This window comes from Leptodactylus fuscus, chromosome 11 (assembly GCF_031893055.1).
Source record: "Leptodactylus fuscus isolate aLepFus1 chromosome 11, aLepFus1.hap2, whole genome shotgun sequence".
Taxonomy (NCBI): Eukaryota; Metazoa; Chordata; class Amphibia; order Anura; family Leptodactylidae; genus Leptodactylus; species Leptodactylus fuscus.
Window position 1 is genome coordinate 34,021,649 of NC_134275.1, and position 19,879 is coordinate 34,041,527.

The 19,879-nt window shown below is 43.2% G+C and overlaps 1 protein-coding gene across 1 annotated transcript in view; it reads right to left on the reverse strand.

Annotated features, from left to right (window-relative positions):
• Positions 1-2,501: 2,501 nt before the first annotated feature.
• AKNA (AT-hook transcription factor) overlaps positions 2,502-19,879 on the reverse strand; it is a 37,208-nt gene continuing 19,830 nt past the window's right edge. The window contains exons 15-22 of the mRNA XM_075260168.1: positions 16,790-16,925; positions 7,353-7,463; positions 6,020-6,111; positions 5,829-5,918; positions 5,649-5,750; positions 4,841-4,942; positions 4,353-4,473; positions 2,502-3,684 (exon numbers count right to left, since the gene is read on the reverse strand). Coding sequence (XP_075116269.1) covers positions 3,444-3,684; positions 4,353-4,473; positions 4,841-4,942; positions 5,649-5,750; positions 5,829-5,918; positions 6,020-6,111; positions 7,353-7,463; positions 16,790-16,925 — 995 coding nt within the window. The 3' untranslated portion in view covers positions 2,502-3,443. The remainder of the gene's footprint in view (positions 3,685-4,352; positions 4,474-4,840; positions 4,943-5,648; positions 5,751-5,828; positions 5,919-6,019; positions 6,112-7,352; positions 7,464-16,789; positions 16,926-19,879) is intronic.

Genomic DNA, 19,879 nt, shown 5'->3' on the forward strand with positions numbered 1-19,879 from the left:
TGACCAAAAAACCCTGTGTGAACTTACCCTAAGGTTCAGGGGCAAATTGCAGGGGCACCACCTGGTGGATGAGACGGGCACCACCTGGTGAGATTTTCTTTACTTGCCCAAATGAATAGACTTTACCAGAGATGGGCCAATAGTTTGGCCATCTGGTTCATTTCAGGCCTAACGTGGTCTAAAGTAAGAACAAGAAACTTCGAGTTTATATAAAAATTTTAATGAAAAAATAGATTAGTATAATTTTTTTACACAACAATGAGATCAACAGTAACACAGCATTGAGGTTTCCATCTTGGAGTCCTAAAATGTTTAAGGCCTGCTTCACATGGGCGTGTTCGCTCCGTTAGATTTGGACTGTATGTGTGCCGCACCCTGATCTGGGACCCGTACTCCAGCATACTTGTCATGTATGAGGCTAGGAGTCCCTGCTCCTCCACAGCTCTATTGCCTGGTACTTAGGACAGAATTATAATCTGAAACAGAAGAGCTGCAGGGAAGCAGGGACTACTAGTCTCAAAGATGACAAAGATGCTGCGAATCCAGATCCTGGCTCGGGGTTCAGCCTGGGAAATATGGCCAACATCTTGAACTACAGCCTGACTTGCCAATTTGAAGCAGGCCTAAGGGTATATTCACATGTGTGACGTTTGTTGCAGAGATATCTTCAGAATGGAGCTTGTCAAAATCTACCTGTTTACAATGGATTTTACCACTGCAGAAATTTCTGCAATTAAACTGTTGCGTGTGAATACACCCTTACAATCCTGCATTGAAAAAAAAAATAAAACATTGAGCCATTAGAGAAAAAAAAAAAATCACAGAAAATAGAAACAACATTTTGTGCAGGACTTAACTATAATCCTTACATATAGATCATTATGACTGCAAGGAATGAACAGGGGATTAGGTTGTAAATCACATGAAGAAGATTATTTGGCTCAGTTTTCGGAAGCGATTCACATTATTATAGCCATAACAGGCTATTACTGGACACGTTACCTGTAACTCCACTAACTTCTTCAGATTAAGGGCACTTTCTCAAACGCTTCACTACATACAAATAAATAGACATTATTATGTTCGTACCAATGTCCTGTATACAAAAATATAAATATATCAAAAATGACAAAAACTACCGTATATAGTTATTTGTATAAAACACAATCAGTGCTTAAGCCAAGTCATAAGGAACTTGGGAAGTCCTACAGTAAAATCTGAAAGCATTTAAAGACATCATTAAAGGGTTAAAGGGCGTCCATCAGCAGGTGCCTTGCTATAGTTTTTTCATACAGGACCCGTATGCTTTCCGGACATGTCACTTTCAGTAAATACTTGCATTTCTCATGAAATAACAAAGCATCTTGTACTAGACATCCACATGGGGCTGTTCCTCTGTTATTCCAACTGGAAATGTATGAATAAATTGACAACTGTGTGATACCATTTATCAATGTGGTGTATCCCTATATACTTAACCAAACAGTCTACACTCACATTATTTACTCAAAATTTTTCAGACACCTCCAGAGGGAATAAGAACACAAAAAAATACAAGTATTGCCTGGGAAACAGCTCTTTACTAAACCAGACATGTCAGGAGAGCTGGCAGGTCCAAATAAGGCCTTATACATAGCACATGGTATTGTGTCTTGTATTGGGGCCCAGGAACTTCATGATACGGCTCTAAATATATGTTGAAAGTTCCACTCTATCCCTACCTAGGCTTGCAAAGACAAACAGTAAAATACTTGCCTGGACATGGATATAAAAGTAAGTGGGCTTTCAAACATGCAAGTACTATACTGAAGCTCAATGCCAGGCAGCTGTCTTTCTTGGTAGAACAAAAACCTACTTCAAGGAATAATAACCTGCATATAAACCAATAACCTGTAGCCAGGGGCACACAAATCCAATAACCTGTAGCCCGGGGCACACAAACCCAATAACCTGTAGCCAGGGGCACACAAAGCCAATAACCTGTAGCCAGGGGCACACAAAGCCAATAACCTGTAGCCAGAGACCTGCCGACATCTCTACATTAACCAGAATTAACAAGTTAGGACACAGCAGTCAAGATTATAATAGTTTTTTCTTAGAAGGTGCCGACATCTTGGAACATCATGTGCAAATGGTTCTTTCATACTTAGCGACATCTAAGACTGAGGCTAGATGTTGTAGAACATCATTTTTTTGTAGTAGTTTCAGAGTCTTCTGCAGTTTTATAAGCCAAAGCCAGAAGTTGTTTGAGCAGAAGAGAGAAGTATAAGGGGGCATTCACATAAACTCGTGTCAGAATCAGCGCTGCAAAACAGAATCCCATTGACTTCAATGGGTTCGTTTAGCGCGCGTAACACGTTAAAATCAATGGGTTAAAAAGCCTCCCATTGATTTCAATGTGTTACGTGCGCTCAGCATTGAAGTCAATGGGATTCTGTTTTGCAGCGCTGATTCTGACACAAGTTTATGTGTCAGAATCAACGCAACGTTGCCCCCGTAGAGCTTCCTGTATATTCCCCATTCCTCCTTTTGTAGCCACTCCTAGGTTTGGCCCAAAAATGTGCAGCAAAATCTACAACTGAAAAAGCAGCTTTTCCGAAACCTGGGACCTTAGCCTAAACCCCTACAATCGGGACATTCAACTCTGCCCTGGGAACGTATTAAACAGCCACTTTAAAGGCAAATTTGCATAAACTCCACCCTTATGTCCCCTATGGACCACTTCCGCACCAATATTGGCACATATGCTCTTTACTGCCCAAAATGACCCTGGTTACTCTCTTTAATATGAATTAGTACCATCCCAGAGTTATGTTTTAAAAACATTTACCCATAATATAAAAAACTGAATTAAAATCCTTGAGTTAACCTCTTTCTATTCGGATATTTCCTAGTTATATTCATTCTAATGATCTGGAGGTGATAACCAATATGGCTATCATAGGTTATCGAGCTTTCCTAAAGTCCTCAATAGCAAACTATAGAAAAAAGATTTAGGTCCCCAACCCATACACTGTGCATAAATAGCTGCCTGTGCATGTCCCTACAGTGACTTATTCCCAAACTGTCCTCAAACAGGAAACGCTGGGGAAGACAAGGGTCAGTCATGTTGCATTAAGACATGCCCAATCCTTTTTCAGTGCCAGAAGAGAAGTCAGTATTAGATAATTCCTCTCATCTCTCCTTAGGAATTAAAATGGCAGAGCTGAGTGTGCAGGTCCAGGATGGGAGAGCATGGTCAGCTTTAGGGATTACGCTAAGGATGAAATATATGTTAATGTGAGGAGTAAACTGCATCTTTAGAGATTCTTCTCAATCTATAGACACTTAGAAGGACATACAGTTTTAAGTAAAAAAAAAAACGTTCATTGTAGCCATAAAGCTGATTCACAGATTTAACTTCAATTCCAGGCACTAAGAGTTGGTTTCAAGATTCCTCCTGTCTAGAACAGACAGGAGCCTCGAAAGTTACGCTGTATGCTGAGATCCAGAGTAAGAGACTGGCACATCCGCCTGCTGGTGCTTTTTAGTTCTTTGGCGGCTTCCAGTGCTCTGTTTAGAGGCCATGTTAGATCCTCCAGCTGTAAGACATCTGAGCTTGGTGGAGGAGTCACAGAATGTGGACGGCGTAGCTCAGGCGGGTTATATGCCATAGGCGTGTAGTAAGTGGCCGGTGTCCCATATCTGAAAAAACAGAGGTGGATTGGATGGCTTTAGTTTATGCATATTTCACAAATCTCAGGCAGATATGTACGGGTCCAGGATGGATCTGCCTCCACATCAGCCATAGCTACTGCTATGCAGTCCGCCACATTATGTTATGTTTACAGCTGCGTTGTGGTGTCCGTTGTTCTGATCCAGCAGAAGACCAGAACAGGTGGATCGCTAAAACAGCGGACACATAGAGAGCCAGACGGACTGCACTGACTATAATGGGATCACTTGGATGTCAATTCTTTTAATTGAAAACATCAGACAAAAATGCCAGACTTGCACTGCTTCTTCGTCCAGCGATTTACAATGGACTCTGTGATAAAATCTCCAAAACACAGATGGGAATGTAGCCCAGCACACCAATGTTTTTTTTAATATAATTTTTTAATATTTATTTTTTTACTATATTGTGTGGGGGCCTGTAAAGGGGACACTTACTGCTTGCTGGCCTGTAATGGGGGCAGTTACTGTATGGAGACATGTAAAAGGAATTCTCACTATTTGGGGACCTTTAGTCAAGGCACTTACGGTATGAGGGCAGGAAAGGGGGCGTGTGATATACCATGTGGTATAACGCTGCTTTTCCTCCACGTGTTGAACTGGCTGGCATATTAAAAGACTTACTTATTACTACTTACATTATTGGAGGGCTGTAATGTACAATAGGGGTCTGTACATAGCTCACTGGAGGAGTAGGGCTCATGACCCAGTGCTTGCAATGCAGATGTCTCCGTCGGTTATTTTCATCAGTGAACAATACTATAAGAAAATAAAAATGGTTAAATATGAATTTACTGAAAAAAACACTGTTTTGGTTCATTTTTATCTGGCCATGGATGCCAAGGTTCCCCCTCCCTCAGCCAGAGATTCAATGCAATATTTTATATGTGTGATTGGGAAGGAGTTACTGTACATATGGATAGATATTTCCCACTAGACAATCATTTGCATTATGGGAATGATATATCTCAATTCCAACGCCAGTCTTAATCCATTCCCTCACAGGCAGTAGACGTCTTAGAATTATTAAGAGGCTCCAGTTATAGACAAATTCAGGTGCAGCAGTAATAGTAAATGTGAGCCACAGTCTGATGTCACATCTCTGAGTGATCTGTTATAGACTGACCAGTCCTTGGTGCATCAGCATAGTCACTGTTCTCCTGGCATAGTGGACAGTCTGGCGGTATTATTGGGCTGTTTTTCTCCTTCTTTGGCGTTTTCATGGACCCTGCAAGAAAAAAAAATAGACGTCTGAAAAGACAATCTTGTGCGAATATATAGTCACGTCTATTAGGAAGTATACTGCTGTATGCAAGTGAACAAACATCCTAATTATTTGCCCCTGTCTCAATTTAACCCTAAGGGTGCATTCACACGATGTATTTTGCTCGTAATCTGGCACGTAGACGCCGCGGGAGCTTTTGCGGGCCGTATACGCTCCCATTGATTTCAATGGGAGCTGGGATCGTATACGCGGCGCTATTTAGCGGCCGCAAAATCACGGCCGCAAAATAGCGCCGCGTATACGATCCCGGCTCCCATCGTGTGAATGCAGCCTAAAGGAGTCAGTCTCTGAAAAACATTCTGTAAAACTTCTCTATATCTTATAGCTGAGGCCACACGTTGCAGAAAAGCTGCATTTTATGTTGCAGATATTGATGAGGGTTTTTTTTAAGCCAAAGCCAAGGGTGGATTTAGCAGAAGGAAGAAGTACAGGCATCCTTTATATCTCCCATTCCTTGTGAAGTCTCTCAGCTTCGGCTCAAATAACCGCAGCAAAATCTGCAAAAAAAGACACCAATGTGTGGCCTCAGCCTATGGCAAGTGTTTAGCATAAGACTATGTCTACCATGAAAGACTCCTTTTATAATTGTATATAGTCTCACCACCATAGATGTATTGTAATTGCATAGTGGAAGTGGCACTACACTCACCAGAATTCTTTCTTTCATTTTCTTGACATTTCTTACAAGGTGGAACAGTAAAATGTTCAGTGCGGGGGAAGGGAGGAGATCTTGAAACTTGATACGGAGTCCCTAAAAATAATAGAAAGCAGTATTAATGAAATAATAGAGAACAAGTATATATGTTATATGACATATTCCTGCAGTCACCTGTATAGGCTCCCAGAACTCTTCGTCCAGCTTGTGTAGCAGAAGGGTACGGGTCATGGTCACATGGTACAAAACTGCCCAATAAATTTTCTGGGTGTCAGAAGAGAAAACAATTTAGTTTCACAGAAGAAAGAAATTCCCTGATATGTCAATTGCAGACACAACTCTCACCCTTCAGGGAGGACACTTACCTTCCTTTGAATGCTTCACAGGAGGCCTACGTCGATATAAAGGAGCCCCCAAGCCAGAGGTGAAGTTAGCAGCTCCCCCATCATGCAGATTCCTACAGAGTATTAACAGTGTTATAAGCTGGTAATAGGGTTATAGCATGAATATGTTTTACTGTATAGCTCTAGTGACTTTTGGGGTGCATTTAAAGCCGGGCTGAGGTTCTTTGGGCCACCAGATAAAATGATCCTGGGGCTGCACTCCATCAATCCCAAGGAAATAGATTACAGTACTCTTCAAATGTGGGTTTCTTCTACTGGACCATTGCTGGACAGTTCTGTCTGTGTATAAAGTACACAAAACCACTGTATACTATGCTTTTGTGTCTGTCAAAAAAGTAGCTGTGCATCAGAGACCTAGTGGTATGGTTGCCAAGAAGACAGATGTTGTCTGATCCGCCTAATTCCAGGTAGTATTGGGCAGCTGTTCATGGGTGGGAATGGGGGTCCTGAGTGTTATTAAATGGAGGCAGAATGCTGTAATGGCAGAACTGCACGTAGGCTTGTACATAACATATTAAAAGTTATTTGTAAGCAGAGCAGAGGTGCAAGGATAATTCACTTATGAAGAATAAGACAGTGCATGTATGCTTAAATGAGTTGTATTATAAACTACTCTCCTTAGTCCACAAAATAGGGGGAAGTGCCTGTTCAGTGGGGGTCTGGCCGCTGGGGCACCCACTCCACTTACAAGAACAAGCAGCCTACATTTTGCCTTTGGATGAAGTTGTTGTAAAGCATGTCTGCTGCCGCTTCATTCAACGCTATGGGACCACTGAACTGGAGAGGAGGACAGTGCTCGGCCATCATCTGCACTCCCATAGAATTGAATGAAGCAGCAGCATATGCACAAGCACTGCCTAATTTATACAAGGGGTAGCTTGTGGTCCCAGTTTTTGTGATTGCTGGGGGTCCCAACAGCCAGACCCCCATAAATTAAACAGTTACTAACTAAACTAAGTGTTGTTAGATGCTAGATGGAACCATAGACCGCCAGCTGGTCAGAAAGTGTCCCCCTGCTGGGACCCCCGCAGTCATATTTCATGTGTAGAGAAGCCTAGTACGAAGTATGTAATTTTCCTGTAGTTCCACCGCAGTGGAATTAAACAAAACCCAGTGGCCATTCACAATAAAGGGGACTATCTGTGTAAAGAAGGACAGGACGGGTCGTCCAGAGTGAGTGATGGTATATTAGAAAATGCTTGCACAGCCCAGCATCAATGTGTATGGGTCAGTCAGGAGGAACAGATGTTGTCTGAGACGTCTCATCACATCCTGAGCAAAAAGTAACACTCACTGATTTGTCGCTGACTGTCCTGTTTTCCCTCGACCTGGGGAGCGATGCAGGCTGCTTTCAAGGTGCTTACGCAGCTGACTCACTTCCTTCTGCAGACTGTGGATAGCCTGACTGAAAGGAGAGAACAAAAACATGGAAATACAAAGAAGCTTCATACATTTTTTTTGAAACGATGGAAAAATTGCACAGAAAATATGGCTACAAAATTGCACAACACACACACACACACAACAAATATTGCATATAGTAGTACAATACAGTATAGCAACAAAAAATCACAACAAACAATATTATGCAGCAGCTACTGGAGCCTGACACAAGAGTAGTGTGACTGCCATATGAGGTTCACATTAGCATCGCCTAACCGTTGTTCTGGTCTGTCGGAGGACCAGTACAACGGATAGGCGTACGGCAAAAAAAGCGGTTATAGACAGAGTCCAACAGACCCGACTGAATATAAAGGGTGTCTATAAAACTGAAACTGGCAGCAGAAAAATCTGTTCCTCAGGACGTTTTCCTCAGGTGATTTTCAGTCGGACATTGCGACCGAGACAGAGACATATTCTTATAATCCACAAAATGATAATAAGATTAGTATGATTATTACAATGGACTCTGAACTTTTAGGGCTCGTTCACATGGGGGCGGTGGGGGCGAATTTTGACACAGAGAGTGACATGGCTCCCGGGTCAAAACCCGCCTGCCACAACCATCGCAGTTGCAGCTTTCCCCTCCGTAGCCGGCTCAAATGAATGAGCCGACACCGGAGGGTGCTGTCGCTAGGCGGAAGCCGCGGCTCAACGCGCCGCAGCTTCCGCCTGCAGAAAGGGCAGCTCGCTTCTTTTTTTCTGCTAGCAGAAAAAAAAAATGCAATCTACATAGGCCACTATTGTAAAGGGGCGGATTTTTAAGCGAAATCCGCTGTCAAAATCTGCCCCTTTGTTCATGTGTGAACTAGCCCTTAGGGCCTCTTCACATGGAGTAAATGCACGTGTATTTTGGCAAAATACACATGCAAAAAATATAAGTGTAAAAATAAAGCGAAAGAGGGACCGTCCTCCTTGTGGAAGATGAAAGGAAAACCGCGCTCGCCCAGGTACAATGAAAAGACTTTATTTTGCACAACGCGTTTCGAGCATACTGCTCTTTCTCAAGTGCATATGATCAACCTTCCCAAGTTGAGGGTTAGTGCTTGAAGTAAGTAGTTTACTTCAAGCACTAACCCTCAACTTGGGAAGGTTGATCATATGCACTTGAGAAAGAGCAGTATGCTTGAAACGCGTTGTGCAAAATAAAGTCTTTTCATTGTACCTGGGCGAGCGCGGTTTTCCTTTCATCTTCCACAAGGAGGACGGTCCCTCTTTCGCTTCATTGCCTTGATGTCTTGCAGGCGTTCTTTCCAGCGGCTGCCCGTGTCCCTATTGCTTCCAATATTATACGTCATAGAGTTGTTGTGTCACACACAACTCTTCCAGGTGAGCGGCCAATTTTTTGCTTACCTACCTTTTACCCATCATTTCTACACATTGGTCGGCTCGGTGCCCCTCTCTCTCTGTAAAGTGTAAAAATAAGACTCCCATTGACTTCAATGACATGTTATTTTGACGTGTTTTTTTACACGTGTAAAAAAATGTCATTGAAGTCAATGGGAGTCTTATTTTTACACTTATATTTTTTACACATGGATTTTGCCAAAATACACGCGCGTTTACTCTGAGTGAACGGGCCCATAAAGGCTGAGGGTACACCAGAAGAATGACCGTGGGTAAGCCTCTACAAACGCCTTCTGATATGCAATGGCAGAACTGTGGATGAGATCTCAAATCTCATACACATGCTGCGACTAAAACCTGCCGGGCAAAGTGACTTGAGCTGCGGGTTTCAAACCTGCAGCATGTCAATTATTTCTGCAGGTGTGACCTGTGGCTTACAATCTTTGCATTGAATAATGGGGCACATTTATTCATCTATGCCACTTTGTGACATAAAAAAAAGTCACAAACCTTGGCCTCTGGTTATATTTATGTCACAATATAACAACATACTAACCCCTGAGGAACTAGCAGACAATCATCTTTAAGACAGTAACCACAGAGGCCCAAGGGTGTCTGACACGCTTATAGGGCACATAGGATGCCTCCGATCAATGATTTTATAAGATAAAGCCTGAATTATATTTTTGCAATATCTTTTTATATCTTTTTATATCTATATTTTTGTATCTTTTTTTACATAAAAGCATCTAAAACCATGCAGTTGTGTTGAGTATCATTATATAGTATAGCAAATGCAGAAGAAAGGGTGCGTGGTCTTATTTCTGGCCTGGGCCCACAAGTATATGTATATAAAAACTCTGTACTAAGAAGAGAAACACAACAGACCGAGCCCAATACTGGATTATTACAGGGGCTAGAAATGAATATATGAATGTAGGAAGGGATGAAGAAAAAGGGTTAATCATCCATTGTACTCACGGGACAAGGTCATCAAAGTCTTCCATATCCCCATAGAGTTAGAATTATCATATATATTGTATAAACTGCGCTCACAAGTACTGACTGACAAACACACAATGGAGCAAACATGACTGCACACTAGTATAACATGTGCATTGGTTACACAGCAGCAACACTCCTGTCTCTAAAACACAGATACACCTAGATACCAGAGCTAAACACACACCCCTTGGCAGAAGAGACAGAGGACATGGAGGAGGAGTCATGTGTAAGGTTGATGCACATACACCAGATTATCTCTCTATCAGTATAACGCAATCTTACTCAGAACACAGAACATCCCCTGCAATAATGTCCACTAGGTGGCCCTGAGAAGCGTACAGCTGGATAGAAGGTCCACTTAAATCTCAACTTTTTATGGATATGTAAATCAGTCTGCACTTGCACTTATTTGCCTACAGACAGCTGTAACTGTAGTGGCCCTGAAAACATCACAAATTTGTGGCCAGAAGATGTGTTAGTTGTATTTGTTTCCTGCCGCTATTATTAGTTTGGGTAGAATTTTGGACCTGATAGAATCCCTTCTAATTAAACTAATGGGTGCTGTTATGCCCTTTGAATGCCACCCCCCACCCTTTATGGTTGTCAAGAATGGGCTCCTGGGAAGTGTAGGCCCTTTAAGTTCATCCCTCAACTGGTTAGTCAAGAGGAATCACATGTCTCTGACTGTAGGTTCACACCTGCGGATCCGAAAAACAGAAGCCCAATCCACTTAAAAAGCAGTTAGCCACGGAAACCCATAGGCCCGTTCACACGGAGTAAACGCGCATGTATTTTGGCAAAATACACATGTAAAAATAAGACTCCCATTGACTTCAATGACATTTTTTTACATGTGTTAAAAAAACACGTCAAAATACATGTGTAAAATGTCACTGAAGTCAATGGGAGTCTTATTTTTACACGTGTATTTTTTACACGTGTATGTTGCCCACATACACACGCGTTTACACCGTGTGAACGGGCCCATAGACCTCATAAACGATAATGGGGTCTGCCAAGTTTCCACCCAAAAAAATGTGAAGAGAAAAGTCCTGCAAGCAGCATTTTTCAAGTGGATTCGGGGATGGATTTCCTGAACGGAAACCAAGCACCGGTGTGAACCTAGCCTTATTGCCCCAAGGCTGGGAGTTTAGGTACTTCATTCGGTGCAATGGCTTCTATAATGGCCATGTGACAGTAGTTTAAAAAACGGCCATCAAATGACTATTATTCACTGCTACGTGACATTAAGGCCACAAAAAATGGGACTGCCGTGTGCATAAGGCCTTAAAAGTATAAAGTACTGAAGACTCGCAATTTTTGTCTTTTATGTCTACTGGCTAGTACAGCACAAAGATATATATTTTTATATATATTGTGAGAAGGTGAAAGGCAAAGTGCTGAAATCACGCTTCATAACCCTCAGGTTTCTGACCTATTCGTGGCTCAGGGCTAGTCTGGAGTAGGCCACAGCCCAGCTGTGGGTCATAGGCTAGTTACTGGCCCATAAAGGGTTACAGAGCCTGCACTTCAGAGCAGATCCTGGGAGGGGAGGAAGTTCCTGGGTCTGTCCTGTAACCAATCTGAATGATTCTGTGAGTGATTGGGAGAAGGTGCTGTGGTCAGATGAGACACAAATTGAGCTCTTTGGCATTAACTCAACTCACCGGGTTTGGAGGAAGAGAAATGTTGCCTATAGCTCAAAGAACACCGTCCCCACAGTCAGGCATGGAGGTGGAAATATTATGTTTTGGGGATACAGGGCACAGGAATACTTCACTGCAGCAATGGGAGAATGGATGGAGTCATGTACCGTAAAATCCTGAGTGACAACCTCCTTCCCTCCGCCAGGACATTAAAAATGGGCCATGGCTGGGTCTTCCAGCAGGACAGTGACTCAAAACATACAGCCAAGGCAACAAAGGAGTGGCTCAAAAAGAAGCACATTGAGGTCATGGAGTGGCCTAACCAGTCTCCAGTCCTCAATCCCATGGAAAACTTCTGGAGGGAGCTAAAGCTCCGAGTTGCCAAGAGACAGCCTCAAAATCTTAATGATTGAGAGATGATCTGCAAAGAGGAGTGGACCAAACATCCTCCTGACATGTGCGCAAATCTGATCATCAACTACAAAAAACGTCTGACTGCTGTGCGCGCCAACAAGGGTTTTGGCACCAAGTATTAAGTCTTGTTTGCCAGAGGGATCAAATACTTATTTCTCTATGCAAAATGCAAAGACATTTATAAAATTTATACAATACGAGTTTCTGGATTTTATTTTTGATATTCTGTCTCTTACTGTTAAAATTAACCTACTCTTAAAATTCTAGACTGTTCATGTCTGTCAGTGGGCGAACTTACTAAACCAGCAAGGGATCAAATACTTATTTCCTTCACTGTAACCTCTCCTCACTTGCTGATATATTGGATTGCTAGTGATATACTATGCTGTGCTCTCAAACATCTGAATATGTCTATACTGGCATGCTGGTTCACGGATCCATTATAGGGGGGATGGCCTAATGACTTGGGGCTAACTTGTTCCTTTGTATGTTGATATTCTTCATTTCAAAAAAGCTTCTAAAAATAAAAAAAACGAATAAAAAAAAAACCAGATGTCAGGAATTTGTTTGCAATTATATGAGCTATTGTACAGCACCATGCAGAGGACTGAATTGTGATTTTTAGACATCATAAATAACACAATATCACCTCTGCAGACTCGGCGGGGAGACCAATTAACCTGCATATAGGATCCCACATTAGAAAATCCACAGGGAGAACAGCAGTCGTCAGGCACAGCAGTGATAATTGGAAGCGGCAATGCTACACGCTGACACGGAGTCTAAGAGACTATGTTGAGGTCCGCAGTCCTTTGTCTTGTTCCCGTATATTTCATAGCATATATAATTTGGTATTTGCTTTGAAGAAATGGATGGTGGGAGCTAGTGAGCGTCACTGCTTAAAGGGGATATATCACCGCTATGGTTTGTTGCTAATTATAACCAGATATTCATACATACTGTATTTTCTAATCGCTTTTTAGTTTCTGATACATTTTATTAAATTCTGTGTTCTGTATATTTCTATGGAGACAGCTATTTTGCTTGAGCTGCTGTTAACAGTATTTAGAGATATGCTTTACAGCAGCCACATTGATCACAGACACAATAGTCTGGAGATCCTCATTAAATTCTATGGGAGAGTTTTCAGAAGGACTCTGTGTTATCTATGTGTATAGGATACCTGGCCTATGCTGATAATGAGGTAACTGCTGTAAATATATCTCCAACTAGGCAGGTGTTTGTCTAGCATTAGGCTTAGTGGCCAAACTGCAGGATTGTAGGCTTTAAAGGGGTTGTCTGGGATAAATGAAAATCCCTACACTAATCTAGCCCCCCACACACACTTTATAAATAATATAATTAATCAAAAATGTATATTTGCCCATATCACTGGGGCGGTCAGAGAGGGAGGGAGAGAGGAAAGGCGAGAGTAAGGTGAGAGGGTTTAGTGTGGAAGTTGCATAGCAGGAAGCTGAACTAGGTAAACAAATACAAAAGATACCAGGACCTCCCAGAGGCACCCAGAAATCACTCAAAGCATAGCTAAAGGTATATGGGTGCATTTATTAACCCATTAATAGCACTAACAGACCGTTAAAAAACAAAAACATTTTTTGCCCAGAAAATCCCTTTAAATTTAGGTTATACTAAAAAAATGAATATTTTAAAAAGAATAACCAAAGTATGCTGAACATAAAAATAGGTATTTTTTGATAACATGTCTCCTTTAAGGACACCTTCACACTGCAGTATTCGGTCAATAATCTGTATCAGACTTAGGCTTTATGCACACGATCATGGGTGGTGTACGGGTCTGTGAAATGAAGGGATTGAAGAGATGGCAATCCGAGTGCCATCCATGTTTTTTATTGATCCATAAACTTGAATGACTGGACTAAGCTGCAAAAACAGATAGATAGAGGACCTGCTCCATATTTTGGGTCTCAAGTCTAAGGCACGGACTGTGATCTGTGAAAACTACGAACAAGTTTATGGAACCATAGAAATTAATGAGCCTGTATTCTATCCATTTTCCCTAATCCTTAAAAAAGGATAGCACATAGACGAATAGTACGGTTGTGTGTGTGAAGCTCAGTAAGCCCAAACCAGTAGTGTGTCCAAATCTTTCCATTGCACCTTTCTCGACATAGGTTGTGCCTGGTTCTTGACTTACAAATACTAACACAAAAAACTCAAAATACTGTTGTCCAAAATTAGCCTTATTCACAAAGCCAAACACCGAGCAGGGCGACCACCCAAAATTACATTAAAAAGTGGTCTTCTATGGAGGTGGTCTGTAGAGATGAGCGAACAGTGTTCTATCGAACACATGTTCGATCGGATATCAGGGTGTTCGCCATGTTCGAATCGAATCGAACACCGCGTGGTAAAGTGCGCCAAAATTCGATTCCCCTCCCACCTTCCCTGGCGCCTTTTTTGCACCAATAACAGCGCAGGGGAGGTGGGACAGGAACTACGACACCGGGGGCATTGAAAAAAATTGGAAAAAGTCATTGGCTGCCGAAATCAGGTGACCTCCATTTTAGACGAATAGTGGATTTCAAATCCGGGTCATATGAGAATGTGAACTTTGTGACTATGAGACAGGGATAGCTGTACAGGCAGGGATAGCTAGGGATAACCTTTATTTAGGGGGGAATGTTATTAAAAATAACTTTTTGGGGCTCTATCGGGTGTGTAATTGTGATTTTTGTGAGATAAACTTTTTCCCATAGGGATGCATTGGCCAGCGCTGATTGGCCGAATTCCGTACTCTGGCCAATCAGTGCTGGCCAATGCATTCTATTAGCTTGATGAAGCAGAGTGTGCACAAGGGTTCAAGCGCACCCTCGGCTCTGATGTAGCAGAGCCGAGGGTGCACTTGAACCCTTGTGCACCCTCGGCTCTGCTACATCAGAGCCAAGGGTGCGCTTGAACCCTTGTGCACACTCTGCTTCATCAAGCTAATAGAATGCATTGGCCAGCGCTGATTGGCCAATGCATTCTATTAGCCCGATGAAGTAGAGCTGAATGTGTGTGCTAAGCACACACATTCAGCTCTACTTCATCGGGCTAATAGAATGCATTGGCCAGCGCTGATTGGCCAGAGTACGGAATTCGGCCAATCAGCGCTGGCTCTGCTGGAGGAGGCGGAGTCTAAGATCGCTCCACACCAGTCTCCATTCAGGTCTGACCTTAGACTCCGCCTCCTCCAGCAGAGCCAGCGCTGATTGGCCGAATTCCGTACTCTGGCCAATCAGCACTGGCTAATGCATTGTATTGGCGTGATGAAGCAGTGCTGAATGTGTGTGCTTAGCACACACATTCAGCTCTACTTCATCGGGCTAATAGAATGCATTGGCCAGCGCTGATTGGCCAGAGTACGGAATTCGGCCAATCAGCGCTGGCTCTGCTGGAGGAGGCGGAGTCTAAGATCGCTCCACACCAGTCTCCATTCAGGTCCGACCTTAGACTCCGCCTCCTCCAGCAGAGCCAGCGCTGATTGGCCGAATTCCGTACTCTGGCACTGGCTAATGCATTGTATTGGCGTGATGAAGCAGTGCTGAATGTGTGTGCTTAGCACACACATTCAGCTCTACTTCATCGGGCTAATAGAATGCATTGGCCAATCAGCGCTGGCCAATGCATTCTATTAGCGTGAACTGAGTTTGCACAGGGGTTCTAGTGCACCCTCGGCTCTGCTACATCAGATTGCTACATCTGATGTAGCAGTGCCGAGTGTGCATCAGATGTGTAGTTGAGCAAAACTGACTCAGCACTGCTAAGTCTCTGCATTCGCATAGGAATGCATTGGCCAGCCTTCGGCCAATCAGCGCTGGCTCTGCCGGAGGAGGCGGAGTCTAAGGTCGGACCTGAATGGAGACTGGTGTGGAGCGATCTTAGACTCCGCCTCCTCCAGCAGAGCCAGCGCTGATTGGTCGAGTTCCGTATTCTGGCCAATCAGCACTGGCCAATGCATTTCTATGGGGAAAAGTTAGCTTGCGAAAATCGCAAACTGACAGGGATTTCCATGAAATAAAGTGACTTTTATGCCCCCAGACATGCTTCCCCTGCTGTCCCAGTGTCATTCCAGGGTGTTGGTATCATTTCCTGGGGTGTCATAGTGGACTTGGTGACCCTCCAGACACGAATTTGGGTTTCCCCCTTAACGAGTTTATGTTCCCCATAGACTATAATGGGGTTCGAAACCCATTCGAACACTCGAACAGTGAGCGGCTGTTCGAATCGAATTTCGAACCTCGAACATTTTAGTGTTCGCTCATCTCTAGTGGTCTGCTCAAAAAAGATGGTTAATGTGGAAAACTGAAAATCTGTCACAGAAAATGTGGTCTGGGTACAGGGGTGATCTTCTGGAGGATTTTTACTGTATCACAAGAAGCATACAGTGCTAATACTGCTATATGGAATGTGACAACTGGATGTCCAGTGAGGGGTGCGCCCCTGTAAACTTCCCAGTTAGTGCTTAGCTTATATTCCTGCGACAATGAATGTTGTGTGTGTGACGGACATTTTTTTAATGAGTGTCACATGGCCACATTAATTTCACTGTCGGTAAATTTGGGCTATTTACTAAAATAGATATGCCAAGAGAGGCGGCAAGGTCTCTTTAAGGATAAAATCCCACGTTGTGGCAAAGCAGCGTTTTTTATTGAATTTTTTTTAGCCAATGTGAGGAGTAGATTTAACAGATGGGAAATGTCTAAGATTTTCCTTTATATTTTCCATCTCTTTGCAAGTCACACTTTGGCTCAAAGAATCACAACAAAAAACCCGCTATGTTTCTGCAATGTGGGGCCTCAGCCTAAAGTAGGATGCAAGTAGGATCATGGGAATAATGGTTTCTATTCAGACTTACTCTCTTGCTGTACGAGACTGCAGAATGTCTTCATTAGAGTGGGTCAGGTCTTCCAAAGGTGACAGCAGCTGGGAGGCACCAGGGGAAGGTTCGGCACTGCCATCATTATATGCTTCCTGTTCAGAGCCTGACTCATCTGTAAGGATAAAAACAGGTAAGGAGGACTGGTATTTTTTTCAGTCTGTAAAATCTCAAAGTGATGTACACTATGTCATTACAGGGGTTGCTTAGCTGAGTAAAAGTTGAAAAAAAGCCATAAAATAAATTTGAAATCTTATATTCACCTTACTGATCCCCTGCCGTTCCCTTTCCGACACTTCTCAGTCTATACTTTCTGCTGCTGTGATGACACCCCAAAATGGTGACTGCTGCAGAAAGGACAGAGACCAGTGGATGATCAAGAAGAGTCAGAATAGGAATGGTGGGGGCAGGGCCGTTTTAACACATTGCTGGGAACAGTGCAAAGGTTTCATGAGTGGGTCCCCTACCCCTTTCATCCCTCCCCGCTATTATACCCATCTGGCACCTGCTAAAATCTGGGATTTTATATGGTGACATTCAATGGGTGACAATGTGTTATCTGACTAATGGAACTTTTCTTCCTGTCAGAAATGTTTTATCATCTCTAGTAATAATCGCTATTGCTAATATTTTAGCATGTAACGGATATCACTAGAGGCGGTCGGTGTATTTTACTCTTTAAAGATCAGGTATGGACAGGACAGGGACAATGAAAAAAAGTAAACTTTATTGATAACTTTGTGTAAATGTTGTGAATTATTTGGTGTGATTCTTTTGGCGTTGCGACCTCGATGATGGTAAACATTTGAGTCACAGCGCCAAAAAACTCCTTGGTTATGTTCAGAGGGGTATTACATTATCTAATATACCGTATTTTTCGGACTATAAGACGCACCGGACCATAAGATTATGGTTATGATAAGGTTTTAGAGGAGGAAAATAGGGAAAAAAAAAATTTTAAGGAAAAAAAATTGGTGAAATATTTAATAACCTAATAATATAATATTTCACCAATGTAAATAGAACCGGGGGCTTTCGGACACAGGGATACCAAATGTGTATGTGTTTCACAGTAATGTTTTTGTTTATATGTATTCTAGGGATATGGGGGTGATTTGAACATATCTATCTAATCTATCTATCTATCTATCTATCTATCTATCTATCTATCTTATTTCTACCCATGTAATATCTCTAATATGTCTCTCTGCACCCCATATACTTCCCTCCTCCACGTTACATGATGTAGGATAAGGTTTGCATGTTGCACAGGATGCTGGGACTTGTAGTACTTGGAGCAGCCCCCTCCATTGTTCCTACCCTATGCAGCCTATGTGCTGGGGTTACTCAGGGACAGTATATTGCATCTATCTATCTGTCTGTCTGTCTGTCTATCTAATCTCATCCATGGATGGAAAGAGACACCCTGCAGTGAAGCTATGCAAGAACAGAAAAAGGGGCGGGCCAGACGGGTGAAGGAGGTGTGGTTTTCTAAGCAAACTTGAAAACACACCTCTTTCACCCATCTGGCTCGTCCCTCCTTCACTGCCTCTCAGATCTGGCTCCTTGCAATGAAGCCACACAGGCAGGGAAGTAGGGGCGGGCCAGACGGGTGAAGGAGGCGTGGTTTCAAGCTTGCCGAAAAAAACACGCCTCCTCCTCCCGTTTGGCCCGCCCCTCCTTCCCTGTCTGTGTGGCTTCATTGCACGAGCCAGATCTGAGAGGCAGTGAAGGAGGGGCGGGCCAGACGGGAGAAGGAGGCGTGGTTTTCTCGGCAAGCTTGAAACCACGCTTCCTTCACCTGTCTGGCCCGCCCCTACTTCCCTGCCTCTCATATCTCGCTCCTGCAAACACGCGACACAGACAGGGAAGGAGGGGCAGAGCAGGCAGGCACCGTGCTGCTCTCCTTTTGATTCTCATAGACAGGACACAGACGCTGCACGCTGCATTCGGACTATAAGACGCACACACATTTTCCTCCCATATTGGGAGGAAAAAAAGTGCGTCTTATAGTCCGAAAAATACGGTATATAACAATCAGAGCGCAAAAGTATAGTATGCTCTCTGATTGATAGGTGAGGGGATAACATGAACAGAAGTCCATGCTACCCTACCCCCCCCCGGGGTCACATACAGGTTATGCACAGATGATGATGATGATTTATCATCTTTGTGCAGTTTGCAGCTCTGCTCCTTCACCCTCCTTCCTCCTACCACTGCTCTAACATGCTATTGAGGCAGGAGGGGGGGACACTTTGGAGTCCCATATCTCAAGATCTATTAGGGCTATGAAGATGACTTTGGATTCTTATCAATGCTGACCATCATCATGATAATCCTTACAGATTCTGTTGGGAATTGAGAGCTGCATTGGGATCTCAATGCCGGACATTGTTTTCATCAGCAAATCGCTCAGAATCTGTAAGGACTATCATGATCATCTTCATAGCCTCAACCAATCCTGAAAAATTAGCATTAGTAGCAAGGACATATTATATACATCCTCAGCAACTTAAGTGCCACTCAGGAAAGGGTTAAAGTCCCCCTGAAGAGTTCCCACAGTTTCAATAATAATAATAAACCACTGATACTCACCTTTCCTCGTTCCCCTGCTGTCTGTCCTAAGTCTTTAGGGAGCTGTAGGCGTGATGTGAGTGAGAACATCACATCACACCTACAGCTCCAGGGAAGAAGAGGATGAATGATGAAGCAGGGAGTACACAGCTCCCTGCTTCATCATTCTATGCAACTGGGGCAGCCCAGCATATGCAGTCTATCCCAATGGGCCCCCGCTACCATAGAACCAGGTAGGGTAATTTTGACATATTTTGAGACTATTCTGAGACTAATTGTACAGCCACTACAAAGGAAACAGGATGATAAAGGGTTACAGAAATTCAAGGAAAAAGCTGTCAATTGATCAAATCTGACATTCTGCACCCCACTGTGACGCTGTGTTCACACCAGCATCCGGTCTCCCTTCAGAGGTTTCCGTCTACTGCAGGCAGAAGACAGAAACCTGTCAGACCGTGAGCACCGGTGAGCGTTTTGTGCTCTTCGCGGCGAAAC